General features: G+C 38.0%; 1 protein-coding gene across 1 annotated transcript in view; it reads right to left on the reverse strand.

Annotated features, from left to right (window-relative positions):
• The window catches only part of LOC101348076 (contactin-6-like), a gene marked incomplete at its 3' end in the record, with an annotated part of 104,552 nt that extends 85,768 nt beyond the window's left edge, over nt 1-18,784 (reverse strand). The window contains exons 1-3 of the mRNA XM_004391000.1: nt 18,721-18,784; nt 18,218-18,312; nt 17,958-18,057 (exon numbers count right to left, since the gene is read on the reverse strand). Coding sequence (XP_004391057.1) covers nt 17,958-18,057; nt 18,218-18,312; nt 18,721-18,784 — 259 coding nt within the window. The remainder of the gene's footprint in view (nt 1-17,957; nt 18,058-18,217; nt 18,313-18,720) is intronic.
• Nucleotides 18,785-27,651: the final 8,867 nt, after the last annotated feature.

The raw sequence follows: 27,651 nt of genomic DNA on the forward strand, positions 1-27,651 counted from the left end.
CATTCTTCTGCATATAGTCCAGTTTCTCAGATTATTTGCTCAGCATACAGATTGCATAAGTATAGTGAAAGGATACAATCCGGACACACACCTTTCCTAACTTTAAGCCACACACTGTCCCTTTGTCCTGTTTGAATGACTGCCTCTTGATCTGTATACAGGTTCCTCATAAGCACAATTAAGTGTTCTGGAATTTCCATTCTTCACAATGTTATCCATAATTTGTTATGATCCACACAATGCCTTTGCATAGTCAATAAAACACACATAAACATCTTTCTGGTATTCTCTGCTTTCAGCCAGGATCCATCTGACATCAGCAATGATATCCCTGGTTTCACATCCTCTTCTGAATCCGGCCTGAATTTCTGGCAGTTCCCTGTCAATGTGCTGCTGTGGTTGCTTTTGAATGATCTTCAACAAAACTTTACTTGTGAATGATATTAATGATATTGTTCGATAATTTCCACATTTGGTTGGATCACCTTTCTTGGGAACAGGCATAAATATGGATCTCTTCCAGTTGGTTGACCCAGTAGCTGTCTTCCAAATTTCTTGGGATAGACGAGTGAGCACTTCCAATGTTGCATCTGTTTGTTGAAACATCTCCATTGGTATTCCATTAATTCCTGGAGCCTTGTTTTTCGCCAATTACTTCAGTGTAGCTTGAACTTCTTCCTTCAGTACCACTGGTTCCTGATCATATGCTACCTCCTGAAATGGCTGAACATTGACCAATTCTTTTTGGTGTAGTAACTGTGTGTATTCCTTCCATCTTCTTTTGATGCTTCCCAAGTCATTTAATATTTTCCCCATAGAATCCTTCAATATTGCAACTCGAGGCTTGAATTTTTTCTTCAGTTCTTTCAGCTTGAGAAATGCTGAATGAGTTCTTCCCTTTTGGTTTTCTATCTCCAGGTCTTTGTACATGTCATTGTGATAATGTGTCTTCTCTAGCACTCCTTTGAATCTTCTGTTCAGCTCTTTTACTTCATCATTCCTTCTTTTTGCTTTACCTACCCGACGTTAGAGAGCAAGTTTCAGAGTCTCTTCTGACATCCATTTTGATCTTTTCTTTCTTTCCTGTCTTTTTAATAACCTCCTGCTTTCTTCACCTATGATGTCCTTGATGTCATTCCACAACTCGTCTGGTCTTTGGTCATTAGTGTTCAAGGTGTCAGATCTGTTCTTGAGATGGTCTCTAAATTCAGGTGGAATATACTCAAGGTCGTACTTTGGCTCTCATGGACTTGTTCTAATTTTTTTCAGTTTCAACTTGAACTTGCATATGAGCAATTGATAGTCTGTTCTGCAGTTGGCACCTGGCCTTGTTCTGACTGATGATATTGAGCTTTTCTATTGTCTCTTTCCACAGATGTAGCCAATTTGATTCCTGTGTGTTCCATCTGGTGAAGTACATGTGATAGTCACAATTTATGTAGGTGAAAAGAGGTATTTGCAATGAAGAAGTCATTGGTCTTGCAAAATTCTATCATGCTATCTACAGCATCATTTCTGTAACCAAGGGTATATGTTCCAGCTACGGATTCCTTTTCGTTGTTTCCAATTTTCACATTCCAATCACCAGTAATTATCAATGCATCCTGACTGCATGTTCAATCAATTTCAAACTGCAGACGTTGGTAAAAATCTTCAATTTCTTCCTCTTTGGCCTTAGTGGTTGATGCATAAATTTGAATAATAGTCGATTAACTGGTCTTCCTTGTAGTCATATGGATATTATCCTATCACTGACAGCGTTGTACTTCAGGACAGATCTTAAAATGTTCTTTTTGAGGATAAATGCAATGCCATTCCTCTTCAAGTTGTCATTCCTGGCATAGTAGACCATAGGATTGTCTGATTCAAAAAGGCCAATACCAGTCCATTTCAGCTCACTAATGTCTAGAATATCGATGTTTATGCATTCCACTTCATTTTTGACAATTGCCAATTTTTCTAGATTCATACTTCGTACATTCCACTTTCCGATTATTAATGGATGTTTGTAGCTGTTTCTTTTTATTTTGAGTCGTGCCACATCAACAAATGAAGGTCCCCAAAGGTTGACTCCATCCATGTCATTAAGGTCGACTCTACTTTGAGGAGGCAGCTCTTCCCCAGTCATATTTTGAGTGACTTCCAACCTGAGGGGCTCATCTTCTGGCACTATATCAGACAATGTTCCGCTGCTATTCATAAAGTTTTTACTGGCTAATTCTTTTCTGAAGTAGACTGCCGGGTCCTTCTTCCTAGTCTGTCTTAGTCTGGAAGTTCAGCTGAAACCTGTCCACCATGAGTGGCCCTACTGGTATTTGAATACCAGTGGCATAGCTTGTAGCATCACAGCAACATGCAATCTCCCACAGTATGACAAACTGACAGACGTGTGGGGGAATCAAATATTGCTTCCCCTTTTCTGAGTCCTTCTGAAGAAGTTTCAGTGTTGAAAACTTAGCCTGTTGCCATTGACTCAATTCCAACTCATAGCGACCCTAATAGCACAGAGTAGAAATGCCCCATAGGGTTTCCAAGGAGTGACTGGTGGATCTAAACTGCCGACCTTGTGCGTAGCAGCCGAGTTCTTCAGCACTGCACCACCAGCGCTCCACTGAAAGCTTATACCTGAGTAAAAAGGACTTAGGGCCCCTTTCTCACCTTGGTGATGCAGTTCTCATGTTGAAGGCACTTGCTTTGTTTTGGCCTAAGGCAAAAATATTTTGCTGGGCAAGGAAATGCTGACACCCTGCCCAGTAAAAGGGAAATGGTTGAACGAGAGCAAGAATAATTCTCTAGTTCTGCATTAGTCTCCTAGAACTCCCAGATATAATATATGAAACTCTCAGAGTTAAAGTACTTTTTAAGGATCTCAAGGCATTATGGTAAGGCTATTATTCTGAGTTCTAATCTCTCCATTACTTTTCTCTTTTGATGGGGAGCATAGAGAATACCAAAATTGTTCATGTTACTATTGCCTAGTCTTTGGGTGGTTTTGCTTAAGCTGAGGGTCTTGGTGTTGTAATTAATTTTCCCAGGCCTTTATTAAGTGATGTATAAAAAGATATCTACTTAGACCCGTTTCATTTTCCACTATCATTTTAAGGACACTATAATGCTCACTTACAGTGTTCATAATATTATTGTGTTTCCTAGCATAACTCAGTAACATAACATGACATAACCTAATCAAGCACAATGCTATTGTCAAATGCCATAAGAGAGGCAATAGCTAAGACTTTATATTGGATATGAATTTGGAATACTAATACTGAAGTAGGAAGGAAGAGGGTATCTTAAGAGTTTCTTGTGTCAAATCCATTTCCGATCCAAGAATCCCAGTTAAAATTTCTTTTTCTTTTTTTTGGTTGGAGAGGATTTTTATAAAAATTAATAAATGGATGGAGAGCAGGTAAGTTGCTTCTTAGTCTCATGGAAATGGTAAATTCACTGGGAACCTTTTTTTTTTGGTATTTAAGGAAAAATATGTAGGATAAGAATAAGGAGGGGGGGGATGATGCAGTCTTTTGTATCCACCCAACATCTAGGTTTTCAGAGGATAAGCAATTAATAAATAGACAAATAAATATGAAATACTTGGTCTGTCGTAATATACATGCAAGACTGGAAATGGTTTTCTATAATGGACTGATTTGTCTAAAGAATGATGGTAAGAGCAGTGACAACTGTGATTAAAAAAAAAAAAAAACAAGTGCTAGACATGGCTTGTCCTCACGCCTGCTCATTACTGAGTCTGCACATTCCCCGCAATTAAAGCTAAATAAATGAGACAGAGGAGAAGAGAAAAACGGAACGATGCAACTTTGATAGCGTAAGATAGACTGATGCTGAATTACTTAACTAGTAAATGAGAGTGGAGGTCTTCAGTGTTTCTGAAGTAATATAAGTAGGCATGCAAAGATTAAACAACCCACAAATAGATTCTGTAAAAGGTTCTTAATGATAGAACAAAGTGAGCAAGAGCTCAGACTTAGGCTCCGACCACGTGTTCAGATGTTAGCCTTGCCATGAAGTAGCTGGTGATTTAGGGGTAATTAATCAGTTTCTTTCTACCTGAGTTTTCTCTACTTTTAAAATGAAGCTAACAAGTGTACCTGCCTCAGACGATGTTGACATAATGCCTTTCAAGTTCTTAGAAGGTGTTAAGTGCAAAATAAATTATGTTAGGGACACTAATTATATCACTGATGATACAACTGCTTACTTCCCAAATTAAGGTGGTTAGAATTTTTAAATGAATTTTTTTTTTTCAGCTTTCATTTCCATGTCTGAGGATATAACTAGACATATGTCCTTGAAGGCTGAGCCTGGGACTTCCTTCTCTACCTAGCCAGTGGCCAGTTCAAATGCTCGGTTAGTAAATGAAAAAAGAAAAAAAATATAGAAAAGAAAAGGCCTCAAGTCAAAACTATGTAAATTTTATTCCGTGTAATGCCACATCACGTTGCATTTTATTACTGAGAATATTTCATCAATGTGGCACAAGTCGTTAGACTGAGGGTCATTGAATCTCTCTGCCCAGAAAGCTACACAGTCCATCTGCAGACAGAAGTAACCTCTTGATTTGGCATTTGGGTAGCCAGAAAAATTCTCAGCTGTCCTGCTTCTTCATAATCCTGGACTTTGCTTTTTGACAAACGTTAAGTTTCCTGTTTTTTGTTCTATAGGTAGGACAGTGCTAGCAACTTTTTTGAGTCAAGAGTCTCTAAAGAGATTCCTTAGAGCTTTTTGTGCTCCCTGGGATTAAAGAGTACTACAAATACACGCTCAAATGCAGTAGGGGGTATCTAGACGGGTCAAATCTTCAGGTGAATAAAGGATGCACTGCACCATGGGAGAATATGTAGAATCAGATGTGTGTTACATCAAAACATTTTTTAATTCCATAGACTGAGTCTTTGAAGATTTTGTTGAGGAAGCCCTAAGGGGCAGAGGGAAACCATATCCCACTGTGGAAACCAAAGTAGCTCATCCAAAGGACAGTGGGTGTTTATTAGACTCTGGTTAAACACGTGAGGGTACTAATTAAGATCTATGTTGGAGTAAAGGAGTCTGTGGGTGGTGCAAAGGTTGATGAGCTTGGCTGCTAACCAAAAGGTTGGAAGTTTGAGTTCACTCAGAGATGCCTCAGAAGAAAGACTTGGTAACTTTCTTCTGAAAAACCAGGATTGAGAGCCCTACAGAGTACAGTTCTACTTTGACCCACATGAGGTCACCATGACTTGGAATTGACTCCATGACAACTGGTTTGATAAAAGGGTGCTATCAAAGGGGCTTCCCAACACAGGGGAAAGGTAACTCTTACCCACTGAGACCCTTCCAAGTTCCGGAAACTTTATAAAAATCATCATGTTTAGTAATCATCACAGTGCCGCTGAGATGTAGATACTATGGATCCCTTTTTTATAAGTAAATACACTAATGTTCAGAAAGATTAAGCAACTTGTCCATGTACACACAGCTAGGAGGTGACCAGTTTGGGACTCATTCCTAGCTTCAACTCCACAAATATTTTTAGCTCGTGAGGACACCATTCTGTCTACTCTATGGAGGGGGAGGAAAGTATGGAAGGGAAGGGAAGGAGAGAAGGTGGAAAGAAGAACACGAAGCAGAGTTTCCTTTTACCCCACAAAAGGGATAGCAATCTGTCCTGTCTCTTTGGGAAGTGAGTGCTAGCCTGGTATTTAAGTATCCTAGACCTGGTGCAGATAACGTTGGGGCTGACCACCCGCCCCCCCAGAGCCCTGAATGAGTTTCGCCCATTATAATTAACTCCTGTGCCAGGCCATCAGCAAAGAGGGCTGGAGGTTTTACTTTTGGTGGAAAATTAGGAACATCTGCGCCCTTCAGGAACAATTACACATAGGCCATTCCTTTGCTCACTTCTATGACTTGCATTAACATGAATGGGAGTGAGTTCCATGGAGTGAGGCTCTAGGCTCTTTGGTAAGTGTGGTTAATGTGAACCATTGCACAGACTGCAGTCCTTCCCAGAGCCCATAATAAGACCTTTTATTCACTGTGATGGTTTAATTGGGAAGTTTGATTTCAAAATCTGTAACCAGTATAGATTTAAAAGATTGAGTTTTCAAGGTTTTGAGGCTGAGCCCTGGCTTATAGTACTCCTCTTTATTCTAAGAGTGTGAAATAGAGAGCTTTTTTCCCTGAGACTACCCATAGACATAAGCTCTAAGTTTACCAGTGTTTTTATCCTACTGACTAATTTTCAAGAACTTAGACAACTGGAATTAGGGAAAGCGACTCCAGAGTTGTTGCTAAATACTGTTATTTTTCCATCAAATTGTTATACTCTAAGCAAGGTCAGTGGAGTCACAGCTGCAACTTGCATTGCCTTTGCAGCTTCTCCACTCCAGCTCAGTCCTGAGGGAATTACTTTCCTTTGATAAGGACCTTTGTAGGCATTGTCATTTTAAAATAGAGAGAGCCTATTTAAAATAAAATTCCATTTATTTCCAAACAAGTTTCACTTCTGTCACTTCTTCTAATCCTTATACTAATCCTGAGAGGTAAATAGGGGAAGTATCATCCAAGTCTGGGACGTATATCACTGACTGTGTGGGTTATGAAGTTAGGTGATATTCAAAGAGATATATTTTAATTTTTATAATTATGCATTAATTTTTACAGTTTTCTTCTATTTATGATGAATGACACTAGTTTTTTTTTTTTTTTTTTTTTTAAGTACAATGGTGTTAAAAATTTTTCCTGGGTCAAGAGCCAAACAAACATTCATCATAAGGCTATTTACAAGACACAGGAGTTTTACACAGAATCAAAACTTAGGCAAGTTTTCCGTATCAGCATGAGAAGCATGAGTTAGCAATACTTATCAGCATTAGTTAACAAAACTTATCCAATCTAAATAAACCAGCTTAGTAGTCAGTGACCAACTTTCCTAAATCAAAAGGGAAATTAAATATCATTAACCAATCAAAGTAAAGAGCAAGATACTCATCTAAGCTTTAAACGAGTATTGTAACTGGATGAATTCTAGCCCCCTCACCATTTTTATTTTGGAATGCTCCCTATATGACAACAGTTTCTCACTCAATAAACCCTGTTAACTCTGACTCATTAATCACATTTTTTCTTTCGACAATGCAAACATATATATTTTTAAATTTTAATAATTATGCATTACATTTTACAGTTTTCTTCTATTTATGATGAATGATACTGGTTTTTTAGGCACAGTGGTAATAAATATGTCCTTTCAAACAAATATACTTGTTAACAATCAAACAATTGGATTTGGAAAAATAAATAAATAATGGTACAGGTGGTCCACGGATATTTAAAAAATTGTGAAGGTGATGCATAGACAGGTTAAGTTTGGCAATCTGCTTTAGGAAAATGGGCCATTTGAGCTCCAGAGTTCCTGGAGTATCAGGAGACAAGATATCATTGAAACAGTGGAAGTGATCTTCATTGACAATGGGCAAGGATTTGGGGAAGTGGGAAAAAAATAAATGAAAGGGAAGTCAGCATGCAGAATGCTGAAGGACTCTAAGAAAAAGTCTATTATACTTTAAATGCTTTGTGTTCTCTCTCTATCAAAACTCTTTTCCTTGCCCAAACTTCCATAAACATTTTGATAAACCAAAGTCTATGTGAATATGCTTTGATTTTATTGAGTGCGTTATTTGAGGATCAGTATTAGGAAAAGGGAAACCCTGGTGATGTAATAGTCAAGTACTATGGTTGCTAACCAAAAGGTTGGCAGTTCGAATCCATAAGGGGCTCCTTGGAAACTCTATGGGACGGTTCTACTCTGTCCTATAGGGTCGCTATGAGTCAGAATCGACTCGACGGCAACAGGTTAATAGGAAAAGAGTTTCTCTCTTGAATCAAAACCAGGATAGAGATAGAGGAAAAGCTATAAGACCCAGAGCAGAGAATAGGCCTTCGGCAGAGGCAGAGGTTAGGGCCAGAGTTGTCTGTTCCCTGGGGTATGCAGGAATCTGGACCTTAATTTTCCTGGAGTACAGTCCGTAGATTTTATCTAGATGTTAAGAGGCAGAAAGTGCCATCTGACAGGAGTTTCATGTATATGAAATAGGTCTAAGTCACAGGACTCATTTTTACCAAATTGAACCTGAAACTTTCAGTCAGACTCTTTCCACCAGACTATTTAGCCTCCTTTTATGTATTTGCTCTTCATTGACAGATGTTCAAGCAATATTGATGATTTAATAGGTTAAAAAAAAAATAGGTGAATAGCTGACATTTCATTATAATTTAACATAATACTTTTTTTAAAATGTAAAGTTCATTTATTAAATTGTGTATTCATGAATTCATTTTTAAAATGATCCCGTTGTTGTTTTTTGTTGTTGTCAAGTCTATTCCAATGCTTGGCGAACCCGTGTGTGCAGAGAAAATGGTGCTCCACAGGGTTTTCAAAGCTATGACCTTTCTGAAGCAGATTGCAAGCCTGTCTTCGAGGCACCTCTGGGTGGGTTTGAACTGACAATTTTTTGGCTAGTAGTTGCGCGCTTAAATGTTTGCACCACTCAAAGACTCCAAAACTCATCCTACTTTACTGTAATTATCTGTTTGTAAGACTGCCATTCTACAAAATGAATATATGGGTTTATTGTTGCATCCCTAATGTATAGCATAGCTGGTACACAGTAGGCACCCAAATAAATGTTTGATATATGATTAATGAACTCAAGGAATTAAACCAGTTGCCATCAAGTTGATCCTGATTCATGTCAGCCTCATGTTGTCAGAGTAGAACTGTGCTCTGTAGGGTTTTCAATGGCTGTGATCTTTCGGAAGTAGATTGCCAGGCCTTTCTTCTGAGATGTCGCTGAGTGGACTTGAACTGCCAAGCTTTTTGTTAGCAGTCAAGTGTGTTAACCATTTGTAACACCTACTGACTCCAGGGAAGTAAAGATGGTTCTAAGCAAATATAATTCTAAATAGCTTACCACGTTATTTAAAGCCCTCAATGATACAGACCCTCCATCCACTTCTCTTACTTTTAATGTTGTTCAGAATTCTCCAGACACAATGGTCACGTTATGTTTGTCGTCCTCAGACTATACTACATTTCATCCTTCTTATGGCCTTTGGCCTTATTGTTCTTGTGCTTGAAAATGTTCCCCCAGATGACGCATGGCTGGATTCTTTTTGAGATTTAAGTCTCAGCTTAAGTACTATCTTTTTTAGTGAACACTTCCTTGGCCAAGCAGTTAAAAGTTAGCCACTCTTTCTGAACATTCTATTTTTTTTTTTTTTTCCTTCAAGGGTCTAATAACTGTTAGTGATTATTGCTAATTTATTTCAATATTTGCTAATTAAGATGTAACCTGATGAGCACATAAACTGTGTTTAAGTCTCCAGTGCCTAGCTCAGGACTCACACAAAGCAGTAATTCAACAAAAACAGTAGTCCTCCCTTTCCCGCGTCTTCGCTTTCTGCGGTTTCAGTTACCCAAGGTCAATGCCGATTCCAAAACATTAAATGAATATGATGAAATGTCACACCATCCTGCTCCATCATTCACATAACTTTTATTATAGTATATTGTTATAATTATTCTATTTTATTATTAGTTATTAATCTCTTACTGTGTCTAATTTATAAATTAAACTTTATCATAGGTATGTACGTACAGAACAAATCATAGTATATACAGGGTTTGGTACCATCCTTGATTTCAGGCATCCACAGGAGGTCTTGGAACCTATCCCCCATGGGTAAAGGGGGACTACTGTATATATCTAATTAATTAATGAATAAGTATAACTATAAAATTAATGAGTCAATACAAAATAATTCATACATAGTACACAGTATTTTCTTAAGGATTTGAAGAGGCGGTAAGACTAATTTCTGTTTGATTTATCATAAATTTCACAGAGAGGTGACTAAGATTTACCCTGAAAGATGGTGTGGTACCAAGGCTCCAAAATGGCCCTCAGTGAAACCCGCCTACTCTTATGCACAGCCTGAGTAGTCCCCTCCCACCACATCATACCAGGGTTGGCCTCAGTGACCAGTAGGGTATGGTAGATTAATTTATGATAGGTCAATTAAAATAATTGATCATAAAAGATTGTGGCACAGGAGAGACAGACAAATCCATGATTAGAGGGGAAGTCTACTTATTTTGTATAAAGAGAAATAGTGGCCACATAAGTTGAAAGAGAATGTTTGGGCTTTGGAGTCAGATAAGCCTGTGTTTGAATCTAGCTCTTGGAATTATAGCCTGTTGAGACATTGAAAAGGTTACTTTTCAATACTTTTTAATGCCCCTTAATATGAGCAGTGTCTGATACATAGAGGCTATTCCACAAATATTTTTTGAAAATGGAAATGAATGCATTAATCTATAAAATGGTAATTTTAATAATTATTTTACTGTATTACTGTGAGAATTAAATGAGATAATGTAAGGAACCTGTTTAATATACTACCTGGCAAATAGCACCCAAAAATTATAATTGTTACAAAGATTTAGAGCTAATTTAACTGATTTTTAGAATTAACTTTTATTTTTCTATTTTATGTTATAGATATTTCTTCTATTATGTTATATTTATTATTATGCTAGTTATATTTACATTTAAATTTCATGGATTCATAATATATGTGTAGGCACTATATAAGCATGTTATATGGTTATCTAGAAAGAATATATGTAGTGCAATGGATAGCTTTTATATGGCCTTTCTTGCCATAGTCTTGTTACTCCCACCAAATTATTGGGTAGGACTATGCAAATGAAGAGCTTGTGGCCCACCAAGGGGATTGGATAGGTTGCCAATAATCTAAATAAGGTACACAGCACTCTTGTGCGGATGGAGCCATGCAAATAAGGTGTATGGAAACCTAACAAGGACATTGGTCAGTTTTGCCATCCTGTTAGGCTTAAAGGGAGACAGAGAGACAGATGAGATACAACATGGAAGACAGCAAGCGATGGAGGTACAGCAGTAGCAAGGGTGGGGAGTAATAGCAGCAGAGGCAGTAGAACCAGGAGATGGGCAGGAGACTGTGTGGTGGTCTTCCCTGCCCAAGAAGAGATGAGCTCCTTCGAGCTGGGGCTTCCTGGTGGAGTAGTAGGGTGCCCTTGGGCACTTTTTGGTTAGCTAAAGAGCTCTGTAACACTTTCCTGAGCAGGGCAGAGGCCCAGCTGAGGGGCTGAGGGCCAGAGAGAGACCTGCCTTTGAGCATGGCTGAGAAGAAGCTGTTCTGATCCAAGAACTGTATCCTGAGTTTTTCGTGATCCTGAATTATAACCTATTGCTTCCCTAATAAACTCCATGATCGTGAGTATGGTCTGTGAGTTCTGTGTGGCCACTGCAAAGAATTAATGAACCCAGCAGAGAAGTAGAGAGTGCTGTGGGAGGGACAGATGGTATCATAATTGGTAAAAAGGTTGGAGGGTGGAGACATGACCTCTGCCTCATAGTGTTCAGCCTTTGGCTGTTGATATTGATAATGATTCTCCTTCCCCCCTGTGAAGTTAGAGGAGTTCAGATGTCTCTGTGACACCATTTTTAAAGTATGCTTTTAATATACATATTTTACACATGGAATACTAAAATCCAGAAAGTTTAAGAAAACTTGCCAAAAGATCACCATCATAGTAATTAAATGATACAGCTAAAATTCAAATTCCAAGAAGTATGACATACAGTCTTTATAATCGTGTAATAATGCCTCAATAACCATCTTGTTGATTTTTCTAGATCATTCCATTTCTTCTACAACAATAATAATTTGTTACTTATTTGACCTGGGTCTGTTTGCGTTCCAGGAACAGAAATTCACTCAAGTAGTTTAAATTAAGGAATGGGGATGGGGTTAAAAATGTATCAGGAGAAATCCCAGGGCAACAAAATACAGGAAGCATAGCTGTGACAGGAATATCAACTACCAGCCATTCTCTCTCTCCAAATCTCTTTTTTTACCCCCATGGCCATTATGGTCTCTGTTTTCTCTGCTTTCCTTTCGCTTACTTACAGTATATGTACACATGAAATCTCAGCCTGATATTGTTTGGCTTATCCTAGCCACAACTCCCTATAACTTACCCAGCCCCTGAGCCTTCCACCAAGTTCTTTTGTGTCTTTTATTTCAGATACAGGTAGTCCCCGACTTATGCTATATTGGAATTATGCTGATCCACACTTATGACTGTCTTTTTTTTTGTGTGTGTGCATCTTATCATTAGTAATATGTATTACATAGAATGTTGTAGCTTGTAATTTGCTGATGTTATCACTCTCAGATGTTCACTGGCAGATGTCCAAAGAGAGAATTTTTTATAAAGATACGGATGATAAAAGGCAATGATAATGAAAACTAAAACAAAAAAAAGAGGTATTCGACTTATGTTAGAATCAACTTACGATAGAGTCATCAGAATTGAACCTCGTCATAAGTCGGGAACTCCCTGTATTTTAAGAGGTGTTCTGTGCCCGACATTTGTGGCCACAGACAAGAGGTTATCCAATCCACAACCCAAGCCTGCTCTTTTAAAAGACAGGCAGAAATAGTAATTATTATCTTCAGAATAATCAAAGAGATCACCTTTCAGTTGTCTCAATTAAGAATTTAATTTATTGTAAGGATAGAATCAGAGTGCAGTCCTATCACTTATTCACTAATCAATCAAGAACAGCAGAAAAATAACCTATTTACTAATAGAAATACTGGGGCCAAGTATATGGAAAAAAATGTAAAATTTCTGAATTGCTGTCTATGAATTTTTACATATCCTCTTGCCTTATTGGAGCCCTGGTGGTGCAGCGGTTAAGAGCTCAGCTGCTCACCAAAAGGTCAGCAGTTTGACTCCACCAGCCGCTCCTTGGAAACCCTATGGGACAGTTCTTCTCTGTCCTATAGGGCCGCTTTGAGTCTAAGTCAACTCGACAGCAATGGGTTTGGGTTTGGTTGCCTAACTAAATAAGAAGTTATCTGTGACCTTCTAAATTGAAATGGTAATTAATATAAATATCAAGCCAACTAAAAAAAATCTTGTCTCACGTGATGTCTGTCACTTAGGAAACCAAAAGTGTTGTGGTTCTTTTAAGTTATGATTATAGCAGCCACTGTAGGTGCCTCACATCCCCTTGGCCCACCTAGAAAGTCACCTGAGACTTCAAGGAATAGTTGCAGTTGGGGGCTTCAGTGTCTAGGGCTCTCTGTCCCCCAATTTTTTTTTTTTTAATTTAATTGTGGTTAAATATATATGTAACAAACATTGGCTTGAGAACTGTCTTGCTCCATTGGAATATATTAGCCTCCTAGACAGCAGGCCAGACTGCTGGGGATTTAACCTCCCCAGGAGTGACCCTAAGCCAATGAAGGAAGACAGTTGGTGACTAAATATCCCAACTTCCTTGCCTTGCTGTTGTTAGCTGCCCCTAGTCCACCCCTGACTCATGATGTCCTCATGCACAATGGTATCAGGTTGTTTGGTCCTAGTCCATCTTAGTTTGGAAGCTCTGCTGAATCTGTTTAGCATCATAGCAACAGGCAAGACTTCATTGACAGACGGGTGGTGGCTGAGCGTGAGCTGCATTGTCTGGGAGTTGAACTGGTGTCTGCCTCCTGGAAGGTGAGAGGCGATAATTGTGAGATGTTCTCTACATAGTCTCTAGGTGGCACTCAGCTGTACCAAACCACTGTTGCCCATGGTGATAACCCACTTATTAACTTATCCTTCATGATTTTTCTCCCCTTCTAATACACTTCCCTTCATCCTATACACTTCCATTATACTCCCTGAGATATACTCCCAAATAGACTACTTGTCTTGAGATCTACTTTTGAAGAATCTCCAACAAAGAGAGCAAGTGTGCTACAGACATTGAAGACAAGTCTCATTCTGCCAAATTTATCGTTGTTGTTGTTGTTGTTGTTAGGTGCTGTCAAGTCAGTTCCGACTCAGCAACCCCACGTACCACAGAACGAAACACTGCCCTGTCCTGCGCCATGCTCACGACCGTTATGCTTGAGCCTGTTGTTGCAGCCACTGTGTCAATCCATTTTGTTGAGGGTCTTCCTCTTTTTCGCTGACCCTGTACTTTACCAAGCATGATGTCCTTCTCCAGTGACTGATCCCTCCTGACAACATGTCCAAAGTATGTGAGATGTATCTTGCCATCCTTGCTCCTAAGGAGCATTCTGGCTGTACTTCTTCCAAGACAGATTTATTTCTTCTTTAGGCAGTCCATAGTATATTCAATATTTTTTGCCAAATTTATTGAGCTACTACTATTTCCAAGAACAGATCTAGGAGCTGACAATGTGGCAATGAAAGAAACAGACAATATTGATTTGTCTCCTGTGGGAAATCAAGGTTTTTAACGTTTTTATTGTTTTAAATGACACATATGAAGTTTTCTAAAGCTTCGCATTAATTTTTAATATTCAGTTTTCTCAATTATTTCTTCATAAAGCAGAGACTGTGATGTGGTATGGAAACATCAATGTTTGTTTTCAGTGCATTATTACTTAAACCGCCAAAAATAAGGATTTTTTTTTAACCACTATTAAAATGTAGAAGAGAAGCAGAGAAACTCACTATGGTATTCAGCAACACAAACATGCTGCAGCATCAGACATCTGCCCTGGATCCATCTTTGGGACTGCACAGTTAACGGTATGAAGTATTAAAACTCACCTCTGGATCCTAAGAGGTGCTATGTTGCATAGTAAGTACTGATGGGGCCTCCGGGTGCTTTGAGTCTGAACCCATCTGGAAGCCACAGGCATGCAAGGTAATTGACTCACCGAAACAAACAAAAAAATGTTTTTGATACTTTGTGTTTTTAAAAAAATTCCCTTGCTTGTCATTACAAAGTCACTTGCAATCAGGGAGCCAATCTGTATTCAAGAGGTTCTCTTTCTATCAGCGAACGGTTCGTAGATACTTTCACTAAATCGTTTCTTTAAAAGAATAGACAGACTTCCATCTGCATTGGCTTGAGGATATCTCTGTCTGAAGACAGAGGAATGGCCTAGATGACCCTCAAGAACTCTTTCTGCCTCAGGATCTCTGGAAAATTCTAAAATTTTGTTACAAATCAAAATCATTTTCAGTTTAGACTTTTTTTACTAAAGAAAGGGTGCCTTTTTAACATGTACTATCTTTCACTATGCATACATATACATGTGTTTCTGTAAATATTATATGTTGAATGCATATGTGCATTGAATGCATATGTATATTGAATGCACATATATATATATGCGCACGTGTGAGTAGGAAGAACTGGTGGCGCAGTGGTTAAAACACTCTGCTGCTAACCGAAAGGTTGACAATTTGAACCCACCAGATGCTTCAAGGGAGAAAGATGTGGCAGTCTGTTTCCATAAAGATTTACAGCCTTGGAAACCCTATGGAGCAGTTCTACTCTGTCCTATAGGGTCACTATGAGTTGGAATTGACTTGATGCCAATGGTTTTTTTTGTTTGTTTATATGGAGCCCTGGTAGCACAGTGGTTAAGAGCTCGGCTGCTAACCAAAAGGTCAGCAGTTAGAATCCACCAGCCACTCCTTGGAAACCCTATGGAGTAGTTCTACTCTGTCCTATAAGGTCGCTATGAGTCAAAATCAACTCAACGGTAATGGGTTTTATACGCGTGTGTGTCCTCGAGTGAGGCAAACGATTTGTGCTTGACTATTAACTGAAAGGTTGGAGGTTTGAACCCCTCCAGTGTCACTGCAGAAGAAAGGCCTGGCAATCTGCTCTCAGAAAGATTACAGTCAAGAAAACCTACGGATGTCAGTTCTACTCTGTAACACCTGGGGTCGCCATGAGTCTGAATTGACTCAAGGGCAGTGGGTTATATGTATATATATATAATTATATATTGATATATCAGTATAACCCTCTAGTGGTGACCAAGCACTTACACATTGAGTTATTCCATAGATCCTCAAAATAATTTTTAATGTAGATATTGTATTTCACCAACTTATAAACGAGACAATTAGGGCTCAGAATGTAACTTGCCCGAAGTCACGCATCTTATAAGTGTTAAAGCCAGAATTTAAAGACTCAGCTCATTTAACTTCAGATTCTTGTCTCTTCCCATTACATCATGCTGACTTCACATATCTTGTATTTAGTCCTCCTTGCTTTTCCCTTACCAGTAAAGTCATGCTTAATTTTCTCTGAAAAATAAAGACTGATTCACACATGGAAACATCTCACCAAAGGGCAGAAAAAATGTATTTCCATTTTGTGGAATGCATTTCATGGCATTTTCTGTGTATCAGTTAATCAGAAAAGCTTTATAGCATAGCGGTTAAAAGCATACATCCCAGAGTGAGCCTGACTTCAAACCCTTTCTACTGTATATGAGCAAATTGCTATTCTCTCTGTGCTTCAGTTTATCAATCTGCAAAATGGGTTTACCATTGTTCCAACATTTTAGTTTTGCTGAATAATATGAGAAATGAGATTATCTAAGCAGAATATTTAGCAAGTATTTATCACCACTGGCAGAACACATCTAAAACGTATTCTGAGTCTACTCCAGGGCCTGGCAAATTGCGATAACATAGCCAAATCCAGTCCCCTGTCTGTTTTTGTAAATAAAGTTTCCTTGGAACACACCCATTCCCATTTGTTTATGTATTGTCTATGGCTGTTTTCACTTTATAAAAGCAGAGTTGTGTAGTTATGACAGAGACCATAGTCTGTAAAGACAAGAACATATACTATCTGGCACTATATAAAAAAAAAAGTTTGCCTACCCCCGGTCTACCCCATCACCAATGCCCCTTCAGACTATTGAACATCTCAAGCAGATCTACCTGATTGATATGTTACATAGCCAAGAAGAGGAACTGAAAAAAGAAATTGGAGATCCCCTCTGACAAAGGTAGCTGCACCATGGAGCAGATAAAACCTGCACCTCAGAGCATCTTACTGAACTGAGGATGTTAGTTTCTCAGGGAGTTCAGATATTAAAAGGGTGGCATGAAGGAAAAAAACATTCAGAAAGTTGACTTGTAAACAGCCATGGTCCCCAGACACAAATGAAACTTCTTTTATTTGAAAAGCAGAGCTGCTTCTCTGCACACTTTTTTTATTAAAGGTATTTATGAGTTCTCTTCCAATCCTTCACACATAAACCATGCACCACTGAAACCACGCCACTGCACATTCAAGTTTTGTGATGCCTCTGAAGCAACATTTACTTGCATCACAACAGTGAAAGGGAAATAAATTGGGTGATTTCATTAGTTTCTGTTCAATGAAATCTTATTTTATTGCTAAGCTTTGACACTTTTTTGCAAAACCTCAACTATCTTTTCTCTTGTCCACTAAGACATAACAGCAGCAGCACCAAAATATCATCCTGACATCTGGATATTGCATTCAATATATTTATTGGAATCTCAGGCATACTGCTACAATGGAAGTAGAGGAGATAAAAGTAACTTCACCCACAGTGCAAATAAAGAAGTTGGAATAATAGTCTTTTTTTTTTTCTCCCTTCAAAATATTAAATTTTATCAATCATAATCTAACAGCTTTGGGGCCAGAACGTGCTTTGTTGTTAACCATACCTCAATCACACATATTGCTTTTCCAATGCAACTTGCAGAGGACTGATTTGTGATAAAGCTGATAGAGGAAGCGCAGAGGGAAACAGACATATAGCCAAATACATCAGGTTAACATGAAATTGATGGAATGGAGTCGTTGGCAACTCTTCACTCACTTTCTCAAGTTTTGATGTTGCATTTGGCCCTAATGGTTGCCTCTGAAATCTTTGTACCTGAACTATTCACAGGAAGAATAAAGCACCAGGAACTAAGATTGAGGCAGTGCTGCCATTTTACAAGTTTGTTTTTAGTTGGTAAGTGAGTTTTCCCTAGCAGAGAAACATCACGCTGGCATACAACTTTGGGCCTTATAGAATGAATTCAATCTCACCAGCCCACATGACATCCCGGCCAGTAGAGGTAGAGGCGGAAGAATTATTTGGGATAATCGGAGGCTTTACTCTCTTAACCACTACGTTGTGCTGCTTAAGCTGTAAACAAATACACGAGTTTAAGTGTAAAATGGTATCTGGATAAAGAACTTACACCTCGACTCATTCTGACCCCAGCCATAGAGCTAATCTTAACCCTAACACTAACCCTAGCTCTAGCCCTAACCCTAACCCTAATTTTTCACAGCATTGTCAGTACTGAACTACTTAGTAAGTGGAGTCGGAAAAACTTCATTGGATCGGTGTAGGGAGGAAACTTCAGGCTCATTATATAAATTCTAGGGGAAGCAAAGGCTTAAATGTAATAAGTAAAATTACAAGAGTACTAAACAAACAAACAAAAAAAATGGAACCCTGGTGGCGCAGGGGTTAAGAGCTCAGCCGCTAACCAAAATGTGGGTAGTTTGACTCCACCAGCTGCTCCCTGGAAACCCCATAGAGCAGCTCTACTCTGTTCTATGAAGTCGCTAGGAGTCGGAATCGCCTCCTGGGCAACAGGTTTAAACAAGAAAAGGTTTATAATCCTGGGCTTGAGAAAATGTTTCTACACGTGAAACAAAACAAAATTATAAAGGATGTAAGAGATAAATTGTATTATGAAACTCTCTGGCATGATAATATTGTTGTATGATAAAAAATACAAACAAAATGAAAATGAAAAAAATCATGTCATTTAAAATAAAAACATACTAATATACTTACATAATTTCTGGAACATTAATGATAAAAATCTGAACACTCCAACAGAAAACTGGGCAAAGGCCATGCTTACGAAAATTGCAAAAGAATTCTAGATTTCTAATAAGCGTATAAAAACAGTTTGATTTTATTAATAATCCAAAAAATTCAAATTACAACCAAAAATAATTTGTCACTCATCAGGCTGCTAAGAGTAAAAATTAAACAATATATCATATTAAAAAAGACTGAAGTAATAGCAAACTCGAGCAGTGCTGTTGCAAGTGTAATTTGATACAACTGCTTTTTAAGGATTGTTAATCAAGATGCATTCACATTTAAAATATATAATCTGTTTTCCTTGCAATTCACTGTCTTGTTATATACTCTAAAGATAAAATTGGTCAAATGTATAAAGGAATATGTAAAGGATAGTTATTGTGTCATTGTCTCACAAAGTCTAAAAAAGTTCACTAATAGCCAATTATTTAAAATAATTATGGTAAAGTCATATAATCAGATGCTATGTAGCCACTGAAACATGAATATATCTGGATATTTCCTTTATGACTTATAATTGGAATTATTTTGGATTTATTTCTGGACCTTTTTTCTTCTTTATTGAAAATTTCCCTCTTAGTGATTTAATCTACTTCCATGGTTTCTAGTAATGTTTATGCGTAGACCATTCTCAAATAAATTTATATGGATAGCTCAGACCTTCCCTGTGAGCTCCAGGTCCTCATATCCAATCACATGCCATCTCTGGAACTAAACTTCATTTTCTTGCCAAAGCAGTTCTCCTTCAAGTCTTCCTCAGGAAAGTAAATGATACATTTACTATCCATTTGACCATTTTTGATATCATCCTTTCTCTCAGAACCAACATCTCATCTAGCTGCAAATTCTATGAATTTAACTTGCAAAATTTTTCCACAATATCTCCACTTCTCACAATCTCTGTTCCTGATCTTTTGTCCATATTTTCATCATCTAACATCTGAATGACTACATAGTCTTACAAACTGTTTCACCACTTTCAACATTACAATCTTTAATACACTATCATATATTTTACCCAAAGATCTTTAATTAAAAGTTACATCATATAATCTATTTCTTAAAATTGCATGGGTACTTATTGTTCATGAGATACGTTCCAAAGTCCTGAAGCATGCTCTAGTCCCTGCCAACCTGTCCAGTCACTTCTGACACTATTCTTTAATTTCTTCAATAAACTCCACATTGCCCTTTTTTCCCCCCCTAGTTTCCAGAATGCCTTAATTCTGTCCAGCCATTCAGGTTTTAAAAATGTTGTTCCCTCTATGTGGGATGTTCTTCAACCCTATCCATCATATGATAGGGAAATTGATAGCACATTAGCCCCAATTCTCCATATGTCCTTCCATCAGAGGTGATATCTATTTCACCACTCATTAATCTGCTCTGGCCTTGTGAACAACAAAATACAGCAGAAATGACAATGTGTCAAGTGACAATGTGTTAGTTTGAGACTAAACTTCAAAGGAGCCTTGTATGCTTCTGCTCTCTCTCTTGTAACTCCACTCAGTTACCATGGGAAAAAGCTGGACTGGCCTGCTGGAGGATAAGAAAGTATGTGCAGAAGATCTAAGCCAGTCCTGTTGCCCCAACCTAAGACCAAGATGTATCAGAGAGTCCAGTCCAAATTAGCAAAGCTACCTAACTGACCCTCAGTTGACCACCATTTCATGAGTAAACCCAGAAAAGACCACAGGATCCACCCAGTGAACCAAAGACTTACGACCAAAATTAAATGTTTACTTTTGCATACCATGAGGATTTTCTGGTTGTTTGTGCCATAACTTTATTGTGGTACTAGATTGTTATATGCAATACATAACTGATATTGGATGAACCACAATTTTAATCCATGAGAGATTTCTTCTATCTGGACTACTACTCAGAAAAGATGTTTCTGAGCCTCCATTAAATAACCTGTAAAAATTCAAAGACTTTTCACTATACTTATTAGAATTTTTAATGTTTGTATATATTTATGCCATCTCTGTATTACTAGATCATAAACTCATGATGGTAGAGGACGTTTGTTTTGTTTAGTACTGTACTTTCGATATAAAATAGAGTCTGACACATGATACTAGCTCAATACAAACATATAGAATTAAAGCATATGTATATAAATGGAAATATTTCTATAATAGATTGTTCCTGAAAAAAAAAAACAAGATTAACATATTTTATTTTCATCCCTGTGTTGAAATAAACTTCATTTTATTCATCCGATGAAATACTCTAAAGCAGTTTAAAGGAAATAAGTAAACCAACATGTAGCAACAAGTTAAACCTCAAAAAACTAATGCAGAGTGAAAAAAAACTGCAAATGGAATTTCACTCTGATGGTATTTATATAAAAATCTAATATAAATACAGTAGCAATACAAAACATATTTGGAAAGTATCTCACCAAATTAAGAAGGGTAATTACCTTTGGGGAGGGAGAGGGGAGAAGAAATGGGGTGGAAATTGGCTAGATCTAGGACATCAAAAAAGATCTGAAGCAAATGTGGCAAAACGTTAATGTGTTTAAGTACAAAAATGTTTATTATATTATTTTTCTGGACTTCTCTGTATATTTAAGATTTTTCATATTTTAAAACTTTGGAAGAAAGAAAAGTAGATTACCTAGGACTATCCCATTTATGCAAATCTGCATGTGTATGCGTGTGCATATGCCTACATTTGGTAAACAGACGTAATAGATGTTTTCTGGAAGATGACTTGTCCTGTGATTTTTTTTCCCACACTTCTTGGTTATTTTTTAAATTGTCTTCAGTAAGCATGTGTTATTTTGCAAAAAAAAGAAGATAAATAATAGAGTCATGCTTGTTTTAGAGAAAGAGAGATGGAGAGAAAGAGAAAAAGGATGACAGAGAACAAGATGGAGAGAGAGAGAGATCACTCCTTAAACCACCAGCTAGAAGCTCAATATTTTTGATAGGTGAAACCAGTTGAAAACTGTACCGTTTGTTTGCATGAATGCTTAAGCAGTTTATTGGTAATTAGCAGACAAAATTACGGGAGAGGATTTTTACTCCCAGTCTACAGCAATTATATCATCATTTATCAACATATAATAGGAAGAATCTAAATACCAATAACTGTGTTTATCTCAAGGAAAAGCATGAAAGTCTAGTTCAATATCTATTAAGATTTCAATTTTGTACAGAAAAGACTACTGAGTTAAGAGAATGAATAATGCAAATGTAAACATTCCTTTTCTTGTTTTGAAAAACATAGGAATAAAGTATCACAAAAATAGGCTGGGTAAGGAGTGATGGTATGGATACTGAAACAAAATAATGAAATCTTCTGATGAAAGGCAAGATGGGAGTATGGAAAAGTAATTATTCTGAAGGGGCTTTGACTGTTGGCAAAATAAAAGAGGGTGATTGAAATGAGATTAATTAGTTGAGACCATCCACACTGGATCCATTTCTACATCTGTTTCTGTATAAAATCGTGGCGGTGGAGAAAGAGAAAATTCAGGAACTGAGTAATAATATTCTGACTTCCCAACCACCTTCCCGAGAGAAAATTTTTGTCAAGGAAATGCCCTGAGAGGATTACTTATGCACTGGGCAGAGGGTCTCAAAAATGCAGATTACTATTGTATGTCTCATCAAGTTATATTGACTTGAAGAGTCTGCTCTCTGCTTGGAGAGTTAGCTCACCTTTCACCTTTACCTTGGGGCCTCAGAAAACTTATTCCTTAGCAATAAAATAAGTATCTTAGTCAGAATATTAAAAAAAAAAAAAAAAATCTGCATTTTTTTTCTTTTCTTACTTCCAGTAGGAGATTTAAATTTTAAAAGAAAGGACTATGATTATCAGAATTTAAGAATTCTGAAATCTGAATTATTCCTCATATTTTATTATTTTTGTTAATTTATTCCTTTCTCTAAAATTAGTGGGAAAATGCTTCAAAATGTTTATTATATTGCTTTTGTAAAGTGAAAAAAAAGCATGCCACAAAATATTCATTATATGTCTATGAGCGTGTGTATATCTGCATCTTTCTATGGTTAAGTAGAGTGATACAGAGAAAGAGAGATATATAATTGGTGTAAATAAAAACTTTAGAAGGGTCTGCTAATGTTAACAGTTACTACCTCTGTTTCAGACAATATCACTATTATTATTATTAACTGTAATGCATTTTCTAATTTTTAATATTATTTAGTATTATTATTGTAGTAATAACTGATAAGGGGCTTTAGTGGTCCAATGGTCAAACGCTTGGCTACTGACTGAAGGGCTGGCAGTTCAAACCCACCCAGTGGCTCCATGGGAAAAAGGACCTGGTGATCTGCTCCTGTAAATATTACAACCTAGGAAACCTAATATTTACTGGCCAATTCTACTCTGTCTCATAGGGTTGCTATGAGTTGGAAATGACTGGGCAGCACCCAACGGTAACAACGGATAATGACTGAAGGGGAGAAAGGCACATGCAAAAAGGTTAAAACAAAACGTGTCTGTGCTTGTCCTTGAAGGGCAGTTAACTGAAGAGGCTACTCTTCTTTCTACAGACAAACTTAGAGGAAGAGAGTTTCAACAGAGAAAGTGAGCGGAGACACCTTTTCAAAGGGAAAAGTATTCTGGGCAGTGTTCAAAAAGCTGGTCTAGGTCATGAGAAAAAAAAAAAAAGTCCAATACTTTCAGGACATTGTTACAGAACCTAAGAAACAGAAAGTGACAGTAAGCTAGGAAGTAAAATAGTCAAGGAGTGATGGGGGCGATCTGGGGAGAGAACATGCTGGCAACAAAGAGGAGTAATGGGTAGTATCATCTAGTGACAAGATTGTCGTAGCTGGTAGGTTTGATACGAGGGAAGAAGGATCATTTGGAAGCGGCACTAAGGAGGAAAGAGACCTGTAACTCTACTCACAGACCCAGTAGTAAGAGGGAGGCAGGGAGAAAACTGTCACCTGTAGAGATGGATACAAGAGAAGAGACATGCTCAAATGAACAATATGGTGAGGAGGAAGTTCGGAGGAAAGATTAAGGCTGTAAAGAATTTGCTGATCCTTTGGTTTCAAGAGGAGCCCTGGTGGCACAAGGGTTAAGCGCTTAGCTGCTAACTGAAAGGTCAGCGGTTCAAACCCACCAGCCACTCTGCAGGAGAAAGATGTGGCAGTCTGCTTCCACAAAGATTTACAGCCTTGGCAACCCTATAGGGTAGTTCTGCTTGCCCAGGAAAGAGTTTCAGGAGTTGGAGAGGTTGGGAAATGGGTTCAGAAATGGCAACGTGAAAAGCTATGTGAAATGGAGCATTTGGGCAATGAATGATGACCTGAGAATTCTGGGCTCATTACAATGCCTTATTACACTCAGGTAAAAGCCTAATATGGAGACCCCGGGTTGTGCAAGAGAAGCCCTGGTCGTACAGTGATTAAGTGCTCGGCTGCTATCCAAAAGGCTGGCAGTTTGAATCCAGCAGCTGCTCCTTGGAAACCCTATGGGGCAACCTATAGGGTTGCTATGAGTCGGAATCCACTCACCACAAACAAGTTTGGGTGGTGCAAACAGTTAATGCGATGCTGATAGGTTGGCGGTTCTATTCTACCCACAGGAGCTTTGGAAGTAAGTCCTGGTGATCTATTTCTGAAAAATCAGCCTCTGAAAACCTGTGGAGCACAGTTCTACTCTGACACACATGGAGTTGGCTGCATAGTAACTGATTTTTTAAAGGCCTAATAAAGTCAGTAATGATGAAGTCAAGGCATATACGTGCGCAAGGCTGTATGTTTTAACTATATGTTTGTGGGGGTTCTTGCCAGGAAAGTCTCTTCTCTCCTGCCCTAAAAATGTAGAGCTGAGGAGAGGGACAGTTTTTTTCAGGGCATCAGAAACTCTGACACTTCCTCCTGGTTCCTGCGGAATGAGAGAGGTGGAGGATGGTGATGAGAGACCTGGGACTCTCAGAACTGAAGGGGAGGGGTGAGACACTTCTTTAGGACATCTACTAATGTGTCAATGTACTGGTGGAGATGCTTTGAAAGGCCAATGTTGTGTTTAAAGCCTGCTTTCTGTTGTTAGTCAGACACAGGTTTAAATTCCTGGTTCTGCCACTCACTGGCTGTGGGACATTAACCAAGTTACTTAATCTCTTTGTGCTTGTTTTCTCCCTCATAACCCTGTGATGTGGATATAAAGTTAGAACCTAAGCCACAGGATTGTAGTGAAGATTTAATGATATAATGCCCAGAAACTGCTTTACAAAATGCTTGGCTTACTGAATACATATTAGCTTTTATTAATACTAGTATTTATACTAATAGCAATATACATAGCCCTTGGTCAGTTATATTTGCCAAAAAGGAATGTCATTAATCCTGATCTTGACCCAGAGAGATTTCATAATTTCATACTATTTTGATGAAAGCACTTTCTGCATCAAGATTAATTTTTATACTGAGAAGAGTACAAAAGACAAAAACAGAGAGCCTTCCAGAACGCTGAGAGGCAGCTGGCAGGGGACATGGTCCTCCAACACAGTTGTTTACATTTGATTATTTTTGCTTAAAACTGATGAAATAATTAAAATAAATCCTTTGTGCTCAAGGGATAGAACCCTAGTAAGAAGAACTCTAGTAGTCTTTTGGATGGGATTTCTGGATGAATTAAACAAGACATATAATCTCCATTCATAAAAATAGAATTGATTTATGCAAAACATCTCATTAATATTTATGTGAAAGTAGATCTCTCAACTGCACAATTCTCAAAAAGGAGAAAAACACCCTGCAATTTACTTGTTAAATCTAGTCTGTAGATCAGACTTTTCCTCATTTACATTTTCTGATGTCATGGGTGGAAATACTGCCTAGGAAGATAGTATTTCTGGCAAGAGATTACAGTTTGAAAGTCAATTGCTTTGGTTAATGCTCAAGTATGTTTTTTCTTTGTTCCTTATTCCAATGGCATTAATAGAATTTTTTTTAAATGAGTCTGTTGTTCTAATTTGGCGAATGCACAAATATGGAAAATAGACTCTATTTTGCTCACTACTTTACACCTATGTTTGGCATGTAGTAGATGCTCAATAAATGTGTTCCTTAAATGTATAAACAGATGTATTGAATGACCAATTTAGAGTTTAAAAAAACAAATTAGTATTTACTTTCTCACTGGATTGATGCAGCCCATAGTACAGCTGCCTCCTATATCACCTTGAGTAATAAAACCAAAATCAAACTCACTGCCATGGAATCCATTCTGACTCTATCAAGGCTCTAGTCTAAGATTTATGTTGAGACTAAGTCTGCTACCCAAAGTCTGGTATGGAGACCAATGACATAAATGTCACTTGGAAGTTTGCTAGAAATCTACAATATTGGGCCCCACCTTATTGTTTTTGTTAGGTGCCCTCGAGTTGGTTCCAGCTCATATAGCGACACCAGGTATGACAGAAGGAAATACTGCCTGGTCCTGCACCATCCTCACAACTGTTGCTACGTTTGAGCCCATTGTTGCAGCCACTGTGTCAGTCCATCTTGTTGAGGGTCTTCTTCTTTTTAGCTGACCCTCTACCAAACATGATGTCCTTCTCCAGGGACTGGTCCCTCCTGATAACATGTCCAGAGTACATGAGACGAAGTCTCACCATTCTTCCTTCTAAGGACCATTCTGGCTATACACCCTCCAAGACAGATTTGTTCATTCTTTTAGCAGTCCCTGGTATAGTCAATATTCTTCACCAACACCATAATTCTAATGCAGCAATTGCTCTTTGGTCTTCCTTATTCATTGTCCAGCTTTTGCATGTATATGAGGTGGTTGAAAATACCATGGCTTGTGTCAGGCGCACCTTCGTCTTCAAGATGACAACTTTACTTTAAAGAGGTCTTTTGCAGCACATTTACCCAGTGCAATATGTTGTTTGATTCCTTAACCGCAGCTTTCATGGGCGTTGATCGTGGATCCAAGTAAAATGAAATCATTTACAACTTCAATCTTTTCTTCGTTTATCATGATGTTGCTTATTGGTCCAGTTGTGAGGATTTTTGTTTTCTTTATGTTAAGGTGTAATCTATACAAAAGGGTGTAGTCTTTGAACTTCATCAGTAAGTGCTTCAAGTCCTCTTCACACTCAGCAAGCAAGGTTGTGTCATCTGCATATCACAGGTTGTTAATGAATCTTCCTCCAATTATGATGCCGCATTCTTCTTCATATAGTGCAGCTTCTCAGATTATTTGCTCAGTATACAGATTGAATAAGTATGATGAAAGGATACAGTCCTCGCCAGCACCTTTCCTGACTTTAAACCATGCAGTATCCCCTTGTTCTGTTCGAAGGTCTGTCTCTTGGTCTATGTACAGGTTCTTCATGAGCATAATTAAATTTTCTGGAATTTCCATTCTTTGCAATGTTAGCCATAATTTGTTATGATCTACACAATCAAATGCTTTTGCATAGTCAGTAAAACACAGGTAAACATCTTTCAGGTATTCTCTGTTTTCAGTCAAGATCATCTGACATCAGCAATGATATCCCTCGTTCCATGTCCTCTTCTAAATCCAGCTTGAATTTCTGGCAGTTCCCTGTGGATGTACTGCTGCAACCATTTTTGAATTTTCTTCAGCAAAATTTTATTTGTGTGTGATGTTAATGATATTGTTTGATGATTTCCGCATTCTATTAGATCACCTTTTTTTGGAATAGGCATGAATATGGATCTCCTCCAGTCGGTAGGCCAGGTAGCTGTCTTCCAAATATCTTGGCATAGACAAGTGAGCACTTCCAGTGATGCATCCGTTTGTTGAAACATCTCACTTGGTATTCTGTCAATTCCTGGAGCCTTGTTTTTCACCAGTGCCTTTAGTGCAGCTTGGACTTCTTCCTTCAGTACTATAGGTTCTTGATCATATGCTCCCTCCTGAAATGGCTGC

Source organism: Trichechus manatus, unplaced genomic scaffold (assembly GCF_000243295.1).
Source record: "Trichechus manatus latirostris isolate Lorelei unplaced genomic scaffold, TriManLat1.0 scaffold00389, whole genome shotgun sequence".
NCBI classification, from domain to species: Eukaryota; Metazoa; Chordata; class Mammalia; order Sirenia; family Trichechidae; genus Trichechus; species Trichechus manatus.